Source organism: Bubalus kerabau, chromosome 2 (genome assembly GCF_029407905.1).
Source record: "Bubalus kerabau isolate K-KA32 ecotype Philippines breed swamp buffalo chromosome 2, PCC_UOA_SB_1v2, whole genome shotgun sequence".
NCBI lineage: Eukaryota > Metazoa > Chordata > Mammalia > Artiodactyla > Bovidae > Bubalus > Bubalus kerabau.
In genome coordinates, this window is record NC_073625.1 from 39,450,652 (window position 1) to 39,471,073 (window position 20,422).

Genomic DNA, 20,422 nt, shown 5'->3' on the forward strand with positions numbered 1-20,422 from the left:
GACAACCACTCGGAAAGGATCAAATCACCTGCAGCCACCTCTCTGACGGCAGAAAATAACTGCTTACCTATATTTAGAAGGTTTTTTGCTTCAAAAACTCTGAATTATTTATTACACATGGGATAATATATTTTCAAAACAATTCTTAAATGCTAATTTAATCCTTAAATTACAAATTGAGAGTTGATAAGAAAAAAAATTAAAATGAGCATAATCTTACTGGAGTTCCTGCGTTGATGTAGCGCTGCAGCTTTTTCCTCATCTGATTTTCATTGAATTTGGCACTTCTTTTAACATAGATTCCGCCATGCTGCCATGTTAAGAAAAAAAAAAACGAGGGGAAAGACATATTTACTACTAAAATGTCCAATGACCAGTCATCAAAAGGGTTAACTTTATTTCCAAAGGATGAAGAATAAAATCACATTTTAGGAATTAAGTTATATTTAATACATTTAAATGTTAGCCTTTAAATAACATTAGCTGAATTTGAATACAATTCAAATAAAACCGGGTGTGGCTTATCATAGGAAACTACACAAACATTTACTTCTGCTGGCAATTAAAAATGCTTTCTTACCTTAAAAACACTTTTTTCTTTTTCCAAATCAAAAATTCAATCAGATGGATCTTAGCTTTCAGTTACTCCACTGACTTTTTATGTTGAAGCCCTAACCCCTAAATGTGACTATATTTGGAAATGGGGTTTTTAGGAAAATAATTAAGGTTAAATGAGGTCATAAGAGTGGGGCCTGATCCAATAGGAATGGTGCCTTGTAAGAAGAGATTAGGACACAAAGTCAAGTAAAGGACAGACACAGGGAAAAGACAGTCATCCGCAAACCAAAGCCTCAAGAGAAACCAACTCTGTTGACACTTTAATCTTGAACTTCCAGCCTCCAGACTGGCAGCAAATAAACCTCTATTGTAGTTTAAGTCATAGTGTGGTATTTTATTATGGGCGCCCAGGCAGGCTAATACAAACACCATCATAAAAATTGTTGTTCAGTCACTCAGTTGTGTCCAGCTCTTTGTGACCCCCATGGACTGTAACCTGTCAGGCTCCTCTGTGCATGGAACTTCTCAGGCAAGAATACTGGTGTGGGTTGCCATTTCCTTCTCCAAAGGATCTTCTCGACCCAGGGATAGAACCCATCTCCTAAACTGACAGGCGGATCCTTTACCGCTGAGCCACCAGGGAGGTCCTCATAAAATTTAAGATAACCTCAATTAAACCTCACATGTGCACTTCACTAAAACTTTGCATCAGGTCGGTCTTTTTTTGTCTTCCTCTATGCTAACTCGAACTCATCTGTAAAATTAACAGACTGGCTGAATTTGATTTTGTCTTAAGAATATGAGTAAAAAGAAATAAAGAGAAGCAAGGAGGGGACAGGATATAGAGGAGGGGAAGGGTGGCCTTAGATTCTGGATGTGGTTCCTTCACACATCGGCTGACTTGCCTGAGTACAGAAAAGAAACTCCAAGTGCTCTAAGAGTGCAGGTACTTACCCAAGTAAGTAAGTAGTAGTTTGGGTACTACTTACCCAAATTGAGAGGACCCATGAGGATAAAATCATTCTTCACAAACTCTTTAGAATTAGAGCCACAGGAAACATATACTGCAATGTGAAACTTCCCAAGCTTTCAATGACATTATGTCTCTTCTTCACACACTATTTCCTACTAATCACTTAATGTGCTTATTAAACTCAATTTTCATTTAAAAAAAAAAAAAAATCTGAGTTCTTTCCCAGGTATATGGAAGCTATAGAAGTGAAGACCAGCTATCTTTCCCTTAGGAACTCCCTGATTAGTGATGAAGCAAAATATGTATACAAGTGTAATATAAGAAAATGGATACGTATTATAATAAAGATGGCCAGAATTGAAAGCAGAGTGGAAGAAAGTGTAGAGAGCTCAGGTCAGTCACAGCTGCCACACATATTCTAGTTACACTCACAGGGCTTAAATGAGCAAAAGCTCTCTAGTGCCTTTTTGATTTTTTTTTTTTTTAAACACAACAGTAAGGTTCCCAAAACATCTGCGTTTGTTGGGACAAGGGAGCAGAGAGGATTCTGTTCTGAATTTCCAAGGTAAACTACACCTGTCAATGTTCACAAGCTGGTGGTTTAGAAACGTTTAATTTTCTGAATATCTATATATTAAAACTAAAGAGGGTGACAGAGGATGAAATGGTTGGATGGCATCACTGATTCAATGGACATGAACTTGGCAAACTCTAGGAGATTGTGAGGGACAGGGAAGCCTGGTGTACTGCAGTCCATGGGGCTGCAAAGAGTCAGACATGACTGAGAGACTGAACAACAACAAAACATTTAAAATACAATACCACCACATATAAAATAAATAAAAAACTTAGTCGACTGTTTCCTCACATTTTGCTTGTAAGTAACTATTTTTGAACAGCATTATTTCCGCTTCATACAGACTGTAAAAAACAAGTCCACTTAAAAGAAAATCTTACTTCCTGGCATAAAGTTATGCAACCTACTCCAGTATTCTTGCCTGGAGAATCCCACGGACAGAGGAGCCTGGTAGGCTACAGTCCATGGGGTTGCAGAGTCGGACACAACTGAGTGGTAACACAAAGTGCACTACTTTTTAATTTATTCCCATTTATACATGAACAAAATAGTTTCAAATACTTTTCATCAAAATATATTTGGATTTTATTTTCCTTTAGAAGGAAATAAGAAAAAGAAAGAGGAAATGGACAGTCAAGACTAACCTCCAACACCACAGGAACTCTGATCACGGGACTTGTGGGCAGCATGGACTGTCCAAGGGGTTACCTCCAGATATGTATCTTTTCAGGCCTTAGCATAACTTTAGCCTCTCTTCTTTAATCGAGTATTATTATAAGTCTTATTATCAAGCATGTCTTCCATACAAATTTCATTCTTAATATTTAGAGAATTCCAAGTGTATCTGTATTAGTCACTCAGTCATGTCTGATTCTTTGCCACCCATGGACTGTAGCCCGCCAGGCTCCTCTGTCCATGGGACTCTCCAGGCAAGAAAAACTGGAGTGGGTTTCCAGAGCCTCCTCCAGGGGATCTTCCCGACCCAGGGATCGAACTCGTGTCTCCTGTGTCTCCTGCACTGCAGGCGAATTCTCCACTGCTGAGCCACTGGAGAAGCCCCCAGAAAATTGCATAACCATAATTTATTCAGAAAAGGCATGGAAAAATGCTAGTAATCCCCTTCTGAATATTAAAGAACCTGTTGTATAGTTTCATGACCTGATGAGTATGATGTGATTTTAAAGGGCTTTTATAAAATAACATATACTGAATATTTATTATGTACCTGACATTCATGCTAGGTACTTTACATATATAGCTCGCTATTTTTTTACATCCTACAGATAATTCCTTTTTAATTTATTAAGGGTCCATCACATTTTTTATCTTAAAAAATTTTTATATGATTTTTGTACATTTGCATTTTTTATTTAACAATTTGGGTAATCAGACATATATATATACACACCATCACACCATTAAAAATGCCAAATAAAACCACATTAATTTATAATGAACTGGTAAACCCATTAAAAATAAACCCAAAAAACTTAAACATTCATACATATAGAAAGAAAGAAGCATGGAAAAAAGTTACCTGAGAAAAATAACAGCCATACAGCGGGAGCCACTTGAGCCCATCTTTCAGCACATAGCGCACATGTCCGAGGGCACTCTGCCTGATGGCCAGAATGTCGGCGATGATCCAGTCAACTGCAAAGACAGAACCTGTCAGTCCTAAGTGATCCCCGCCACAGAAACAGAGCCTCTTCACAAGACTGTTGCGAAGATGTGCTTTGAAAATATTACTAGAATTTTTTAATTTCTTTAAATCAATCCCAGACATTTGAAAAATACAAATTCTGTGGATTTTTTCAGGTTTGTTTTTACATTTCTTAAAAGCTTCTTATTCCAGGGATATAATGCAAAAGCCATAAACCATCAAAGTAATACAAATGATGCGGGAACAAAGAATACGATAAGCTTCTCTAATTCTTAAAAGTCTAGAAAACATGAAATGATAGGCAGAGATTGGCTAAATCAAACTGTCACGTTCAAGAAAATATTCCAATACATACTAATATGCTCAACAAAAGGCAAGGACATTTTATCTTTACCAATGACTTTCAGGACACAATCACAGGCTATAACAGAATTCAAAACAAAGATGTCTCAAAGTTTACAACTATGTTGGGAACAACTATGTAAAGAAATCATATTCTTTACATATCAAAGGACATGTAGCCAAGCTGCTAAAAACTCTTGTTATGTAGATATGTTATTACTAAAAGGTCAAAAAAAAAAAAAAGAAAGCACCAGTTAAAAAAAAAGAAAACCACCAGTGAGCTGATAACACCAAACCCAAAAAAACTTGTAGGAAGAGATACGCTGTTAATTGATCTTTCCAGCAGAACAAATTCTGAACAGAGGAACTAGCCCTTCCTTCCCAAAGCAAAGAAACAGGGACCAGCAAAGGGTACAGAAGATGCCAAACAGAGGAGATGGTTTAAAGAGATTACGAGAAAATGAAATGAAGTTAAGACAGCAAACAGTAGAGTCTTGAAGACCAGAGAAATCTGATTTGAAAATAAATGGCTGCAAACTACTCTATTTCTTCATAAGAGTAAAAATGATAAAAATGAAATGTGAGGGAGACTGTTCTAGTACCTACAGATGAGTTGGAAGATAGGCATACTTGAAAAAGCATCGATAAGAATCTATGAAAGGTTGGAGAAGGAAATGGCAACCCACTCCAGTGTTCTTGCCTGGAGAATCCCAGGGACAGGGGAGCCTGGTGGGCTGCCGTCTATGGGGTTGCACAGAGTCGGACACGACTGAAGCGACTTAGCAGCAGCAGCAGCAGCAGCAGTAAGAGGGTCCAGAGAGATCCTCTGCCCCTTCTGCCAAGTGAGGACATAGTGAAAAGTTGGCATTTAAGATCCAGGAAGTGGACTTCAGGAGACACCAAATCTGCTGGTGCCTTGATCTTAGATAAACCTGCTTATAGGACTGTGAAAAATAAATGTTTGCTGTTTATAAAATAAAACATTTTTTCTTAACTTTATTCACTGAGTAGGTATTTTCTGTACACTGAATGTGTGGCCCTCACTAGGCCAGATGCTTCCTATTCTTTTGCTTCTTACTTCATTTACCTCTTGTCTTACCTCCCAATCCACCTTATACTTTAGCAAAACTGAAATACTCATTGTCATGTGCCAGAGCTGGGTCAGATAACAGATAGGCTAACTCCTAGGTCAGTGATATTTCCTCTACCTCAAAATAACGATATTCATGTTTAAGTCATGATACCATATTCATGTTTAAGTCCATTCAATCTAGATATCTATGTACATTCTAATAAATGACCAAGACAAAAACTCAAAAAAAAAAAAAAGAATCTATGAAAGGATTCAGTCACAGGATTACAGGTGTATTCAGGCTCAGGTGAATGAGAACAAAAGGAACGGATTCTTGGAGGAACATGTTTTTGTCCGGCAGGAAGGTACACATGGGCCATGAGGGGTGGCCTAGCCAAAAAAGATGCAAGCTGATCGCTAAAGCCCACCCCAGACACAACCAAGAGAGCTCACAGAGAGACCGTTCCAACTCCTGCACATGCGCCCTGGGCACACAGGGATACAAACTAACCACAGGGGCTTCCTCAGGTAACCTTAGAAAGCTAGGGGCATTAAGGGCTCACAAGTATTTTATACATAAATACATCCAGTGTTTTTGCCTGGAGAATCCCAGGGACGGGGGAGCCTAGTGGGCTGTCATCTATGGGGTCGCACAGAGTCTGACGACTGAAGCGATTTAGCAGCAGAAAATACATCTGATTGTAACAGACTGAATTATGTAAAGACATGCACAACAGAGCCTGTTGTTATGTAACTTGCAACTGTCAACCGGCCTTGAGTGTATGCCCATTTGCATTCCCTTTCTTGATGGGTGGCAGGAAAGCCCTATTTTGCACAGGATACAACCAATAGGAGGAGATGCGAAGTATAAAAAGGGGGAAGCCAAGAGGGATCCTTATGATCAAGTTTCAACCAAAAAGGAGTTTTCCCGAGGAGTGCAGGAGGATGAGCTCTTAGCTGTGTGGACTCCTTTACGCACTGCACCACGCTGGACAGAATATGCCACAGAAGATTTAGCCGATTCAAACGTTAAAAATTATTCTTCTGGAAAAATGTTTTCTCAATTAGTATAAATCTTCCTTTTTTAAGTCATTCATCATTTAACTCTTTCTTGATGCTTTCAGAGGTACAACTAAAACATCTCTAATTTCTGTCACAGCTCCCTTTAGAGAGAAGCAAAGACGTCCCCTACAGTAAACGAACGATCCCCAGCGTCTGTGTCTGTCAGACAGCAACACCTACTCTACTGAACATCAATTATCACTTTTCTCCAAAGTGTGTACCTTCCCTTAGAAGTCGTCTCCTTACCCCCCTCCCCTCTAATTCAAATCAATTAAACAGGCACTGATAAACACATTTCTTCCTAACCATGTCGTAGAAACTAAATAATCAAGTTTGTTAAAACTAGACCTAATGTAAAAGTAGAGACTCAGAATAAATGGAGAACTCAGTGTATTGTTTCCAGGCTACAGAATACTGTGGAACAAATTTTGGTACAGGCTAAAAACAAGATTTGGTATCTTTTCCATTTTTTTAAATTTGGAGGAATTTGAAAATGCATTTTTATATTAAACACACATGGCTATACTATGGCCTAGACACACCTTCCAATAACTCGAAGGAGAAAGTTTCAAGTTTACAAAATGTTATGTTTGTAATGAACTTTCCTGGGCTATGCCCTTACACTTTTGAAATATTTAGTGAAAAATTTTAAGAACTAACATAAGTAGTCAAAGGGCTTCCCTGATAGCTCAGTTGGTAAAGAATCGTCTGCAATGCAGGAGACCCTGGGTCAGGAAGATCCCCTGGAGAAGGGAAAGGCTACCCACTCCAGTATTCTGGACTGGAGAATTCCATGGACTATACATACCATGCAGTCGCAAAGAGTCAGACACGACTGTGTGACTTTCATTTAAGTAGTCATGTGTTTACACAAGCTTGGTGCCTCCAATTTTTTCAACTCAATTATCTTTTTTTAAATTCTTAAAAATTCTCAACTAGGTTTCAGATAGAAGACAGCAGACTACAGCTGAGTTACTGATGGCTGGGATATTACCTTAATAACTATTCACATTTTGTGTTCTGGCATGAATAACTTAATTAAGAGATCAAGAAATGCAGCTGTGTAAGAATTCTTCCATGGTGATCCAGCTCAAGCAGTGCCTCAGTTTATATTATTAACTTGGAAGAGAGGAGGGAAGGGCAGAGGAGAGGCAGCAAGAGAGGCGAGGTGCTTCTCAACTGTGCTACTATGGAACAAGAGTTTCCAATTCTTGAGGGCACAGTGTTGGCTGAAAGGGGCCCTGCACGTGAAGTACTCGCCTATCATGGATGCAACGTGACCTAGGGATTAGCCGTCATCAACACCATCATGCCTACTCTTGGCTGCCCTTGAGCCAGGCTCTCTGCGAGATTAGAGCCAAGTTATGGCAACTGCCTAAAAGCCCTGACCAGTAGACATGACTCACACCTGACCAAAAAGGCTCAGAAAGGCTAAGTCATTGGCCCCAGACACACAGCATGCTGTAGAACAGCATATGAACTGGGCTCTGACTCCACAGCCCAGGCCTTTCAATCAAAGTCTACTCACCATTCACGCTGTTAGTTAAGGAAAATGTCACCCAGATCAAGGAAAGGGAATGTTTCATAAGATTAAAAAGGTCCAGAGTGTTCAAAGCAGAGAGTTAAGGAAGGCGGAGGGAAAGGAACAGTGGCCACTGCAGTCCTGCTGACTCTGGAGAAAAGTCAGTCAACAGAGACAGAGAATACAGAGATGGCAAGGGCTCACCGCAAGTGAAACCAAGGGAGCAGAGGGACAGATTGAGACGCCAGCTCAGCGCCCAGCCCGGCCAAGAAAAGCCTCCTGCACTCCAGCAGGCCTTGGAGAGCATGAGCTGTGAAGTCTGAGCTCAACAGCAGTCTTTGAAATGTTCTTTCTGCTTCTGACATTTTCAGTTTACTCGATGGTGGTTTTCAGGGTCTCAAAAGGGTTTCATAAAGGGCACCCAGACATAGCAGGCCCAGGGCCCACATCCCCAGATAAACAAGGGGCCTGCAGAACCTCAGATCATAGGCAGAATTTTACGTGCCCATATTCTAACTGAAGCCTGCAATTCTAAAGTAATTTAAAATCTCTGTCTAGTTATGTTCTTAAGCTACAGGTTTTTTATTTATGGTCATACCACCGGTTTATAGGATCTTAGCTCTCCAACCAAGGCTTGAACCCCAGCTCTAGCTGTGAAAAGCACAGCGTCGCAACCATGGGACTGTCGGGAGATTCCCTGGATTTTTTAAAGGACTCAAAAAGCAACCCTCCCAACTCCTAACGGATGACTGGAGCGGGGCCTGCATCCAGGTCAGGAGAGGGCATGGACGGCCCAGGTTCTCGCCATGAGGCGCGCAGCTTTCCCCGTCAGCTGGCGCTGACTGCCGCCCTCACACTTCTCGAAATACCCTTCCAGTCCCCAAAGTCCGCACTCGGGAGTGAGGGACATAAAGGCCAGCGCATGGGGAGCACACCGAGGACAGCAGCGGCCTCGGGAAATGTTCAGAGTCCTCACTCTACAGGTTTGAGCTGGGCCCACGGCTCTGTCCCTACAACACTCTTTCCATTGAAGCCTGGAAAAAGGCAAGTTGGCAGGGAACCTAAGGAATTTTAAGAGAGGCCTTTTAAATAGAAAGCTAGCTCTAAGTGAAATTAACCAGGGGTTCAATATAAAGAAAAATGGGCTAAATGAGCCACTCCCTGTCCTAGAACCAGAAATCCTTTTTATCTGGATGTTGGAACCTTGGTAAAGATTGGCCATCAGTAGCAGGACCGGAATAGCAAGACTGTGTCACTAATAAAAAGCTCGATACGACTGGAGAAAGCGTGAAGGCTGCTTTATAGACCAGAGTTAGAAACAGACTCTGACCACAGGGCTGGTTGCTTTCCTAAAGTCAAATGTAATTAAGTCAAATAGTCTTAGCAGTTAGGGTAATAAAATTAAGGAAATACAAATACATCAAATTCCTATTCACTTTGTAACATCAACTTTTGACCTAGAAAACTGAGTGTAACTATTAATAAGCTAAGTTGAGAAAGAGGCATCTCTTTCATAACCTTTCCAAAGGTACAGGTAGTGATAAAAGGAACTGTAAAGAAACACAGCTGACAGGGTGAAGAGAAAGGACAGCCACGGGCATCAGTGATTTCCCAGTCAGGTGTTAATCATTCATTGGTCTGTTTTTAGTCTGGAACTTCCGCTTACTACATTTTTAAAAGTAATAAAAATGGAATTTAGGAAGTGTGCATCAAGAGCAGTTACAGCTTTTAAAAAATAATGAAGTTGGATGTCTTTCTGACTGAAGTATTTGGAGAACTAAAAAGTACCTGAATTTCTTGGTTTGGATACTGTAGCATAGTTATATAAGATGCCACCTTTGGGAGAAACTTGGTGACAGAGTCATGGGAGTCTATGTACTATTTTTGCAAATCCTTATAAATCTACAATTATTTCAATATAAAAAGCTTTTTAATTTTTTTTTTTTAAAGCACCTTGACCTAATTTAAAGTACACACTGCTATATTGGAGACCAGAGTCTTCTGTGATTCTTCTGATAGAAAAGGAAGCTATAATTAAACCAAAACATCTGAAGAAGCAAAAGGAACTGCAGACATCAGAAAATAATACTGTGTTTAGGAATAAATACAAATTGGTACAACCTTTCTGTAGCCTGACAATAAAAAATCTAAAATGTTCATACATTATGATCCACAAATTTCACTTCCAAAAACAAAACTTAAAAAGGGAGACTACATGAGTCTTTAAAGAGATAGTCAAAGAAAGAGAAAAAAGGAAAGAAAATACCTTATATACACCCAGCAGAGGGACAAGGAAAATTCATAGCTTTCACAGTCCTATTTTTCCAAAACAGTAAAATTACAAAAATACAAGGTCACATATAATATCTGCATTGAAAATCCAAGTTTTAACAACAACAAAAAATCCATTTAATTTTTTAAAATCAGAATATTACTTTGAATTACTTCTCTACTGTGTGTGGAGAGACCCAAGTTTCATGCAAATGAAATACAAACCTGTGCTTTGATGATTTGCTAAATATATTATATTTTCTTTATTTTTTGGCAAATCTCCATATAGTAATATCTAAAAGATAAAATAAAGAGAAACATTATTTTGATATTTTAAAACATGTAGTACTGTAACATACAAAATATGACAATGTCAAAACATTGACAAAAACATGATGTCATGAATATGCCATCCATGATTAACAACTATTAGACTTCTCTTATGAGCCTTAGAGACCATCAACAACAGCATATGACTAGAAAGAAGTTGAGCACAGGGCGGGTTAATGGTCATTAAGAGAAACAATGATCAGTCATCCTCCAGAATTTTTACTGATTTCTCACAATATCTGAAACCCTGTTCATAAGGTATATCGTCCTTCAAAGAGCCTACGGGGGAGACACAGGTGTGCACACAGCAACTGTGATGAAACATAATGCAAATATTATGAAAATACAGTCTATTTTAAAGAACTGTCAACCGCAGAGCTGCAGTAGCATTTGTTAGATGCGATAACAGTATGGGAGATGTAAGGGACGGTCAGAAGGGGAACGAAGAGATGGAGTGGCAGCGTCTGGGGCCAGCACAGGTGTGCCTGGCAGGGTCTGGGTCAAACCAGGGCCGCACACAGTCAGGGAGCTGGCGCAGGAGGACCGGAGGGACAGCTGAGCCAGAACGCAGTGTCTGCTGAAAGCCAAGCTAAAGACGAAAACTTTACCCAGGAAGTAATGGGGAAACCTGGATCCTGATTGGGACTCATAATATTATGACTCCATACAGAGCTCCCCAGATGGAGTTCAAGTGGTCCCTAGGAAGGGGGGCTGCAGGAGGGGAGGGGGTACACAGTAGGCTGCAAGTCCAGCACTCACGTTTCACGTCTTTAACTGGGGGTGGGTACACAGGTGCTCCTTACAGGAGTCTTTCTGTAGTTTTGCATGTCTGAAATACTTCATAATCAATCATTTAAAGAAACTGGCAGTATATCTTTAAAGGCTTCAAAGGAAATGACTCCTAACAGTGTAATTTTTTTATTCAGGGCATTTCTGTTTCCATTATCTTGTCATCATGGATTATTCAAGATTATGAATTAGCTACAGATCTATCTTTTTCCTGATGCTGGGGAAGACTGAGGTCAAAAGCAGAAGGGGGTAGCAGAAGATGAGATGGTTAGATAGCATCAGTCACCCAATGGACAAATGAATTTGGGCAAACTCCGGGAGAACTCAGAGGACAGGGGAGCCTGGTGTGCTGCAGTCCACGGGAGAGTAGTGGGCTCTCTTTGCAGTCCACAAAGAGTCAGACACGACTTACAACAACATGTCTGAACAACTATCTTTTTAGATAGTCACAGAGATTGTCTTTTGAATACAACACTACTCATTAATATCTTAACAACAAAACAAACAAAGGACTCTATCTCTGTAGATAAATGTAACTAGATGATGAAGTTCTGGAGGCCAGAGACTCAGAATGAGATTTCCATTATCTTCCTCAGAAAACTATACAGTGCTATGTGGGTCAGTCAGTCAGTTCAGTCACTCAGTCGTGTCCGACTCTTTGCGACCCCATGAATCACAGCACGCCAGGCCTCCCTGTCCATCACCAACTCCCAGAGTTTACTCGAACTCATGTCCATTAAGTCAGTGATGCCATCCAGCCATCTCATCCTCTGTTGTCCCCTTCTCCTCCTGCCTTCAGTCTATGTAGGTAATATGTGTTTAAATATTTGCTCGGTAATCTTTTAATATAAATTGAGCCTCACTGCCCCCACCCCCACCATCCGAGCCCTCTAGGTCATCCCAGAGCACCAAGCTGCTTGCTCAATAATTTTTTATTAATAAAGTTTATCAACACCGAAACAAAAAACCAAGATCAATGACTTGATCCATGCAAGGTTAAAAAGTGGAGTCCTAGTCTGTGAGCGATTCACCCTCTCAGCAATGAGGCAGAGTTGCTCTGGGACCTCTAGGCAGGACTCACTGGTTTCAAAGCACTGCAACAGAGAACTCTGGCTTGACTTCCTTGGATGGGATACTGACAACGACAGGCTGCGGTCTAATTGATTCAATATGAAAACCACTCTTTGGAGACCTGCCTGTCCTCAGGCTGAAGGCAGTACTTGAGCCACCCAGGGGGACTCTCCTTCCCTTTCACTTCATTAAGAGACTATAGCCTTTGAAGGCAGCTGACAAACAAGTTATTAAAAGGATTTCTTTTTTTTTAGTTTGATTGTGGTAGTCATTTCACAATGCATACCTATACCAAAACATCATAATAACATGAATAGGTAAAAGTTTTATGTGTCAAAAATAACCTTAAAAATTTAAATACTGGGTATTCACAGGATGATAGTTATCAATCATATAGAAAACATAGCACTGCAAACTTTATTTCCTATAAAACTAAATATATTCCATTTTAAAACAAAACAAGCATGGTGAGGGTGAAAAGAAAACCACAAACATAAGCACAGTCATCTAATCTCATGACAATCTCCAGCAGGGAAAACGGCCACTACGCGCAGCGGCAGCAGAGTGGCGTCTGGCCATCATCTGGTCCAGGACCACAGCCTCGCACGGCAGCAGGCCGAGCACAGACCAACCACGCTGCCTTGCTCAGGGACCCGTGATGGGTCAACAGGACCACTTAAGAAGATCCCACACCTTCAGTACTTGGGCTTAGTCCACATACTATATACCACACTGGCCTTAAAACATCAGTTTCCTACTTTTGTTTATAGACACAACCATTAACCAAAAGAAATAGAGGAAAGAAATAGAGAAATAGAGGAAACAAATAGAGGAAAACAACAGAATGGGAAAGACTAGAGATCTCTTCAAGAAAATCAGAGATACCAAAGGAAGATTTCATGCAAAAATAGGCTCGATAAAGGACAGAAATGGTATGGACCTAACAGAAGCAGAAGAGATGGCAAGAATACACAGAAGAACTGTACAAAAAAGATCTTCACAACCCAGATAATCACGATGGTGTGATCACTGACCTAGAGCCAGACATCCTGGAATGTGAAGTCAAGTGGGCCTTAGAAAGCATTACTACGAACAAAGCTAGTGGAGGTGATGGCATTCCAGTTGAGCTATTCCAAATCCTGAAAGATGATGCTGTGAAAGTGCTGCACTCAATATGCCAGCACATTTGGAAAACTCAGCAGTGGCCACAGGACTGGAAAAGGTCAGTTTTCATTCCAATCCCAAAGAAAGGCAATGCCAAAGAATGCTCAAACTACCACACAATTGCACTCATCTCACATGCTAGTAAAGTAATGCTCAAAATTCTCCAAGCCAGGCTTCAGCAATATGTGAACTGTGAACTTCCTGATGTTCAAGCTGGTTTTGGAAAAGGCAGAGGAACCAGAGATCAAATTGCCAACATCCGCTGGATCATGGAAAAAGCATGAGAGTTCCAGAAAAACATCTATTTCTGCTTTATTGACTATGCCAAAGCCTTTGACTGTGTGGATCACAATAAACTGTGGAAAATTCTCAAAGAGATGGGAATACCAGACCACCTGACCTGCCTCTTGAGAAATTTGTATGTAGGTCAGGAAGCAACAGTTAGAACTGGACATGGAACAACAGACTGCTTCCAAATAGGAAAAGGAGTACGTCAAGGCTGTATATTGTCACCCTGCTTATTTAACTTCTATGCAGAGTACATCATGAGAAACACTGGACTGGAAGAAACACAAGCTGGAATCAAGATTGCCGGGAGAAATATCAATAATCTCAGATCTGCAGATGATACCAGCCTTATGGCAGAAAGTGAAGAGGAACTCAAAAGCCTCTTGATGAAAGTGAAAGTGGAGAGTGAAAAAGTTGGCTTAAAGCTCAACATTCAGAAAACGAAGATCATGGCATCCGGTCCCATCACGTCATGGGAAATAGATGGGGAAACAGCGTCAGACTATTTTTCTGGGCTCCAAAATCACTGCAGATGGTGACTGCAGCCATGAAATTAAAAGACGCTTACTCCTTGGAAGAAAAGTTATGGCCAATCTAGATAGCATATTCAAAAGCAGAGACATTACTTTGCCAACAAAGGTTCGTCTAGTCAAGGCTATGGTTTTTCCTGTGGTCATGTATGGATGTGAGAGTTGGACTGTGAAGAAGGCTGAGCGCCGAAGAATTGATGCTTTTGAAGTGTGGTGTTGGAGAAGACTCTTGAGAGTCCCTTGGACTGCAAGGAGATCCAACCAGTCCATTCTGAAGATCAGCCCTGGGATTTCTTTGGAAGGAATGATGCTAAAGCTGAAACTCCAGTCCTTTGGCCACCTCATGCGAAGAGTTGACTCATTGGAAAAGACTCTGATGGTGGGAGGGATTGGGGGCAAGAGGAGAAGGGGAGGATGAGATGGCTGGATGGCATCACTGACTCGATGGACGTGAGGCTGGGTGAACTCCGGGAGTTGGTGATGGACAGCGAGGCCTGGAGTGCTGCGATTCACGGGGTCGCTAAAAGTTGGACACGACTGAGCGACTCATCTGATCTGATTAACCAAAAAGCTTTGCAGGAAAGCCACCTCTGCTTTCCCTGAGGCTCACTAATTCCCCCCATCCTTAAATAGCTTCCAAACAACTGACATTTTCAAAATGTAGTTTGTTAAAGTTCAACAGGCCCAGTGTTGAAAAACAGATCTTCAGTGGTATCTAGAAAAAGTAAGATAAGTAACGAATTCTGGTGGGCAAAACAGATGGGCAAAATGTGAAATGAACAAAATCTTAATTCATAGCCACTAAAAGGAAAATAAATGCATAGTTCATACTTTTAAAGATTCTTCTTCAATATGCATCTCACTGAAATAAAAGCTATTTCCAATTGAGATGCAAAAGAAGATGGTAAGCCTCTGACATAAGTTAGGATCTCAAAGTTAGTATTTAGATTCATTGCCTTTAAGTTTTTTTGTTTTTTTTTTTAATTTTTCACTATAACTTGTTTGGAATTTGACAGAAATGAAAGTTACAAAGAACTGCCCTTAATATTTGAAAATTTAAAAGGTCTAAAAGCAAAATAAGTGAAATGATGAACTGCAAACCTTACTGCAATAGATGCCAATTACTAAGTACTTAAAGTAAATATTGATTAGCCAAAGAAAGGAATACATGATTGTAAACTTTATGTACCACATATATGTATGTGTACCAAAGGCTCTTGAAGAGTCCCTTTGATTGCAAGGAGATCAAACCAGTCAATCCTAAAGGAAATCAACATTGAATATTCATTACAAAGACTGATGCTGAAGCTCCAATTCTTTGGCCACCTGAAGTGATGGGAGCTGACATTTGAAAACACCCTGATGCTGGGAAAGATTGAAGGCAAGAAGAGAAGTGGGCAGCAGAGGATGAGATGGATAGACAGCATCACCAACTCAATGAACATGAATCTGAGCAAACTCTGGGAGATAGTGAAGGACAGGGAAGCCTGGTATGCTGCAGCCCATGGGGGTCACAGAGAGTCAGACACAACTTAGCGACTAAAACAACAAAAAGCATTTCCCAAATTTAAAAAATTCATAATTAACTTACAAAATACCCATACATATACATTGTTAAATGACTCTGCTGCTAAGTTGCTTCAGTCGTGTCCGACTCTGTGCGACCCCATAGACGGCAGCCTACTAGGCTCCCCCTTCCCTGGGATTCTCCAGGCAAGAACACTGGAGTGGGTTGCCATTTCCTTCTCCAATGCATGAAAGTGAAAAGTGAAAGTGAAGTTGCTCAGTCGTGTCCGACTCCTAGTGACCCCATGGACTGCAGCCCACCAGGCTCCTCCATCCATGGGATTTTCCAGGCAAGAGTACTCGAGTGGGGTGCCATCGCCTTACCTAAAAGCCACCTGAGCTCTCTCATTGCAGTCATCTTAGATCAGCTTTTTCACACCATTTATTCATCTCCTCATGGAAGCCCTCCTGCCTTCTAATAAGCTGGACCCCGAGATTCATCACTCCCCCTTTTGCATCACAGTTAAACCCTGTCTCCTTGTGTACCCCTATTTCTATCTCACATCACATTCCCCTTGAGGCCCACAAGCTCCTCAGGGGCAGGGACCTCATCCCTGTTCAGAGCCTCATCCCTCTGCCCAGAGCCCAGCACCCAGATGCTTTTCAACAGATGTTCACTGAATCAATATGCTGCACCTGTATTTCTCACAAGCGGATAAAGCTACGCCTCACTTTCAACAGTAAAGAGTTGGGGTATAAACAAATACTTTAAATGCACCAGTGACTTCTTTAAGGCATCATTCTGTGAGTCTTCTAGTATGTGTATTTCAAATTACAATCACTTCACTGGCAGGTAATTTGTTCCTTCACACAAGGCATGTGAAAAACGTGGCTTTTTTGGTTCTTCCTAAGTTTCTGAGTAATTTTAGGTTCATCGCAATTGTTCAATTTGGGGTTCATCCATTTTTTAAAAACTCATGTAAAATCCCTCTGGAGAAAAATAACAATGTTCTCTTTTAATTTTATTAACTTAACAGACAATAAAAATGCTCTTTGATTACCTTCATCGTGACTGAAACACACTGGTTACAGCCCTGCCCCAGTCAAACAAGCTCGTTTAGGCTGCACAAAGAAAGCTTTCAGCAGCCCTCAGCTTGGGTGTGACACTGTGCTCACCGGGATCTCACCTTAACCTTTCTTTTGGTTTGTTCTCATAATCTGTAAACTACTTGAAGACTCCCTCTTTTGTATCCTGAAAAGGGATGGCAGAACGGAATTGAAAGTAATCACATATCTCACACAGTGGAATATCCACCCAACAATGCCTTGGGGACATAAAACACAGCATATTTTCTCATCAAAAACCAAAAGTCTTCATTTATCTCAATATTAAAAAGCAGAGACACTACTTTACCAACAAAGGTCCATCTAGTCAAAGCTATGGTTTTTCCAGTAGTCATGTATGGATGTGAGAGTTGGACTATAAAGAAAGCTGAGTGCCGAAGAATTGATGCTTTTGAACTGTGGTGTTGGAGAAGACTCTTGAGAGTTCCTTGGACTGCAAGGAGATCCAACCAGTCCATCCTAAAGGAGATCAGTCCTGGGTGTTCATTGGAAGGACTGATGCTGAAGCTGAAGCTCCAATACCTTGGCTACCTGATGGGAAGAACTGACTCACTGGAAAAGACCCTGATGCTGGGAAGGATTGAAGGCAAGAGGAGAAGAGGGCAACAGAGGATGAGATGGTTGGATGGCATCACCGACTCAGTGGACATGAGTTTGAGCAAGCTTCGGGAGTTGGCGATGGACAGGGAGGCCTGGTGTGCTGCAGTGCATGGGGTTGCAAAGAGCTGGACACAACTGAGCGACTGAACTGATCACAGTAATATCTATTTTCTTTCAGCATGCAAACTGAAATATGAATTTTGTAAAAAACTTCCTTCACTGTCCTTCAATATACATGATGCTGTAGAAAGGGCTCAGAATATCCACCCCAAAATATGCCACTTTGACATGAGGATTATTTTGAGCTGAAGGCAACTGAGAAACAGCACACACAGCTGTCCTCCCCCTAAACTTCCCTTTGTAAGTTCAGTTCAGTCACTCAGTCGTGTCCGACTCTTTGCGACCCCATGAATTGCAGCACGCCAGGCCTCCCTGTCCATCACCAACTCCCGGAGTTCACTCAGACTCACGTCCATTGAGTGGGTGATGTCCCTTTGTAAAGGTGACATTAAACTCCACTCATCAATGAGTCAGCAAACTTACTAAACACTCTTATCCATTTCCCAGGGACCATTCCACCATTTACCAGCCCCAAGAACCCAACACACCTCCCCTCTATCTAGCTGTGTCTCCAGTTTATTGTCCTTTGTTATTAATAAAATGATATATACACCCCTGGACTGAAGAATTCCATGGACAGAGAAGGCTGCAGGCTACAGTCCATGGGGTCACAAATAGTTGGACTCGGTGCCTAACACATACACACCCCTGGGCTGAGTCTAACCACCTCTTTTGGTTTTCACTTCTTTTCTGTGATGTTCCAATAAAAACACTCTTATTTAACGTTTAAGATACTAAAAATTTTTTTAAATACTGACATCAATGGAATTTGTATGCCTTTTCTTCTGTTCTGACTTCTATTGATTTAATTTGCGGGCCCAGCTACAGAACATTTTGCCTCCTCTATGCTCCAATACAATCATCATTAACACACAGGCAGAAATGTTCAATTCAAATGAAGACGTAGATATGAATCCTAGTTCATCACATTACCAACTTTATGAACTTCAGCACAAGTACCTAACCTCTCCATGTCCTTTTTTTTTTTGGTAACCTGTAAAATGAATGTAATACTCCCCACAGGTTGTGGTGAAATAATTGAGACCATGTAAACTACTTCACCAGAGAAGGTGATGGCACCCCACTCCAGTACTCTTGCCTGAAAAATCCCATGGACGGAGGAGCCTGGTGGGCTGCAGTCCATGGGGTCGCGGAGGGTCGGACACAACTGAGCAACTTCACTTTCACTTTTCACTTTCATGCACTGGAGAAGGAAATGGCAACCCACTCCAGTGTTCTTGCCTGGAGAATCCCAGGGATGGGGGAGCCTGGTGGGCTGCCGTTTATGGGGTCACACAGAGTCGGACATGACTGAAGCGACTTAGCAGCAGCAGCAGCAAACTACCTCACATGATTCCTAGTAATAATCCCCCCAAAACGTTAACTGTTGCTATTAGTAGTAGTGTTAGTCGCTCAGTCCTGTCTGAATCTGAGACCCCATGCACTGTAGCTCTCCAGGCTCCTCTGTCCATGGCAAGAATACTGGAGTGGGTTGCCATTCCCTTCTCCAGGGGATTTTCCAGACCCAGGGATCAAACCTGGGTCTCCTGCATTGCAAGCAGATTCTTTACCATCTGAGCCACAGAGGAAGCTCATGTTATTATTATTATCCAATATGGTGAAACTGTTCACTCAAAACTGTGTTAAATAATGAATGGATAAGAGAAATAGATATCTAGTTTATCTTCCTTAAAAAAAAAAAAGGTCTGATTATGTAGAAATGCAGCTATAATTTCAGCATAAATAAGTTTGCATATGTAATTCACACTGTGATTGTTTATAATTATTTAAAGTGAATTTTTAAATATATTTCTATGTCAATGAGATATATTATTTCAGATCACATACAAGATTTCTACTGTAATACACACGAAATGATGGTCTTTTTCTGCCCAGTTTGAAACATTTCCCTGAACAGGAAAAGTATGATGCCCTTCTGAAACAAGGTTAAAATATAAACATAGTCATTTGTCTAATAATCAGTATAAAAATAATTATTATGCAACATTTAAGTAGAATCTTACAAATCACAAAGCTCTCGTCATACAATATATTCGTCATATGTATCACTTGATAGTGTCTTCATTTACAGATTTTGTTTTTCCTGAGTATCTGTGATGGATCTGTCATTGAGCTAAACAGCTTCACATATTATCTCAGTCTTCAAAATAATAGGAAAATAAGTATTCCATTTAAGAATGAGAATATTGAGTTGAAAAGTTGGTTTACTCAAGCTAACAGAGAATGGCAAAGAACTAGGAATCTCACCCAACATCCAAAAATCTTTTGAATATAACAAATTACCTGGAAAAATTCCAAATAAAAATTGTCAAATGAGAAGGAGTCCCATGTATTAGAAGCTTATGTAATTTTTTTTTTCATTTTGAACATTAAACACAAGGAGGTAAGAAAGCCTTGAGTGAAAATTCAAAAACTGACATAAAATGTTTTCCTGCTGCTGCTGCTAAGTCGCTTCAGTCGTGTCCGATTTTGTGCGACCCCAGAGACGGCAGCCCACAGTCTCCCCCGTCCCTGAGATTCTCCAGGCAAGAACACTGGAGTGGGTTGCCATTTCCTTCTCCAATACATGAAAGTGAAAAGTGAAAGTGAAGTCACTCAGTCGTGCCCGACTCTTCGCGATCCCATGGACTGCAGCCTACCAGGCTCCTCCGTCCATGGGATTTTCCAGGCAAAAGTACTGGAGTGGAGTGCCACTGCTTTCTCCAAAATGTTTTCCTACAGAAACACAAATTAAGAACGGGAGCAAAGCAACACGTACACACATGAGGAGTTGGCTTCACCACACAGCATCTTACACAGAAGAATCACCTTCCCCCAGCAAAGTAACCACTTGTATTC

General features: G+C 40.9%; 1 protein-coding gene across 1 annotated transcript in view; it reads right to left on the minus strand.

The window, feature by feature from the left end:
• Nucleotides 1-20,422, minus strand: part of AGPAT5 (1-acylglycerol-3-phosphate O-acyltransferase 5) — a 48,779-nt gene that overhangs the window by 21,658 nt on the left and 6,699 nt on the right. The window contains exons 2-4 of the mRNA XM_055567570.1: nucleotides 10,266-10,335; nucleotides 3,646-3,761; nucleotides 221-310 (exon numbers count right to left, since the gene is read on the minus strand). Coding sequence (XP_055423545.1) covers nucleotides 221-310; nucleotides 3,646-3,761; nucleotides 10,266-10,335 — 276 coding nt within the window. The remainder of the gene's footprint in view (nucleotides 1-220; nucleotides 311-3,645; nucleotides 3,762-10,265; nucleotides 10,336-20,422) is intronic.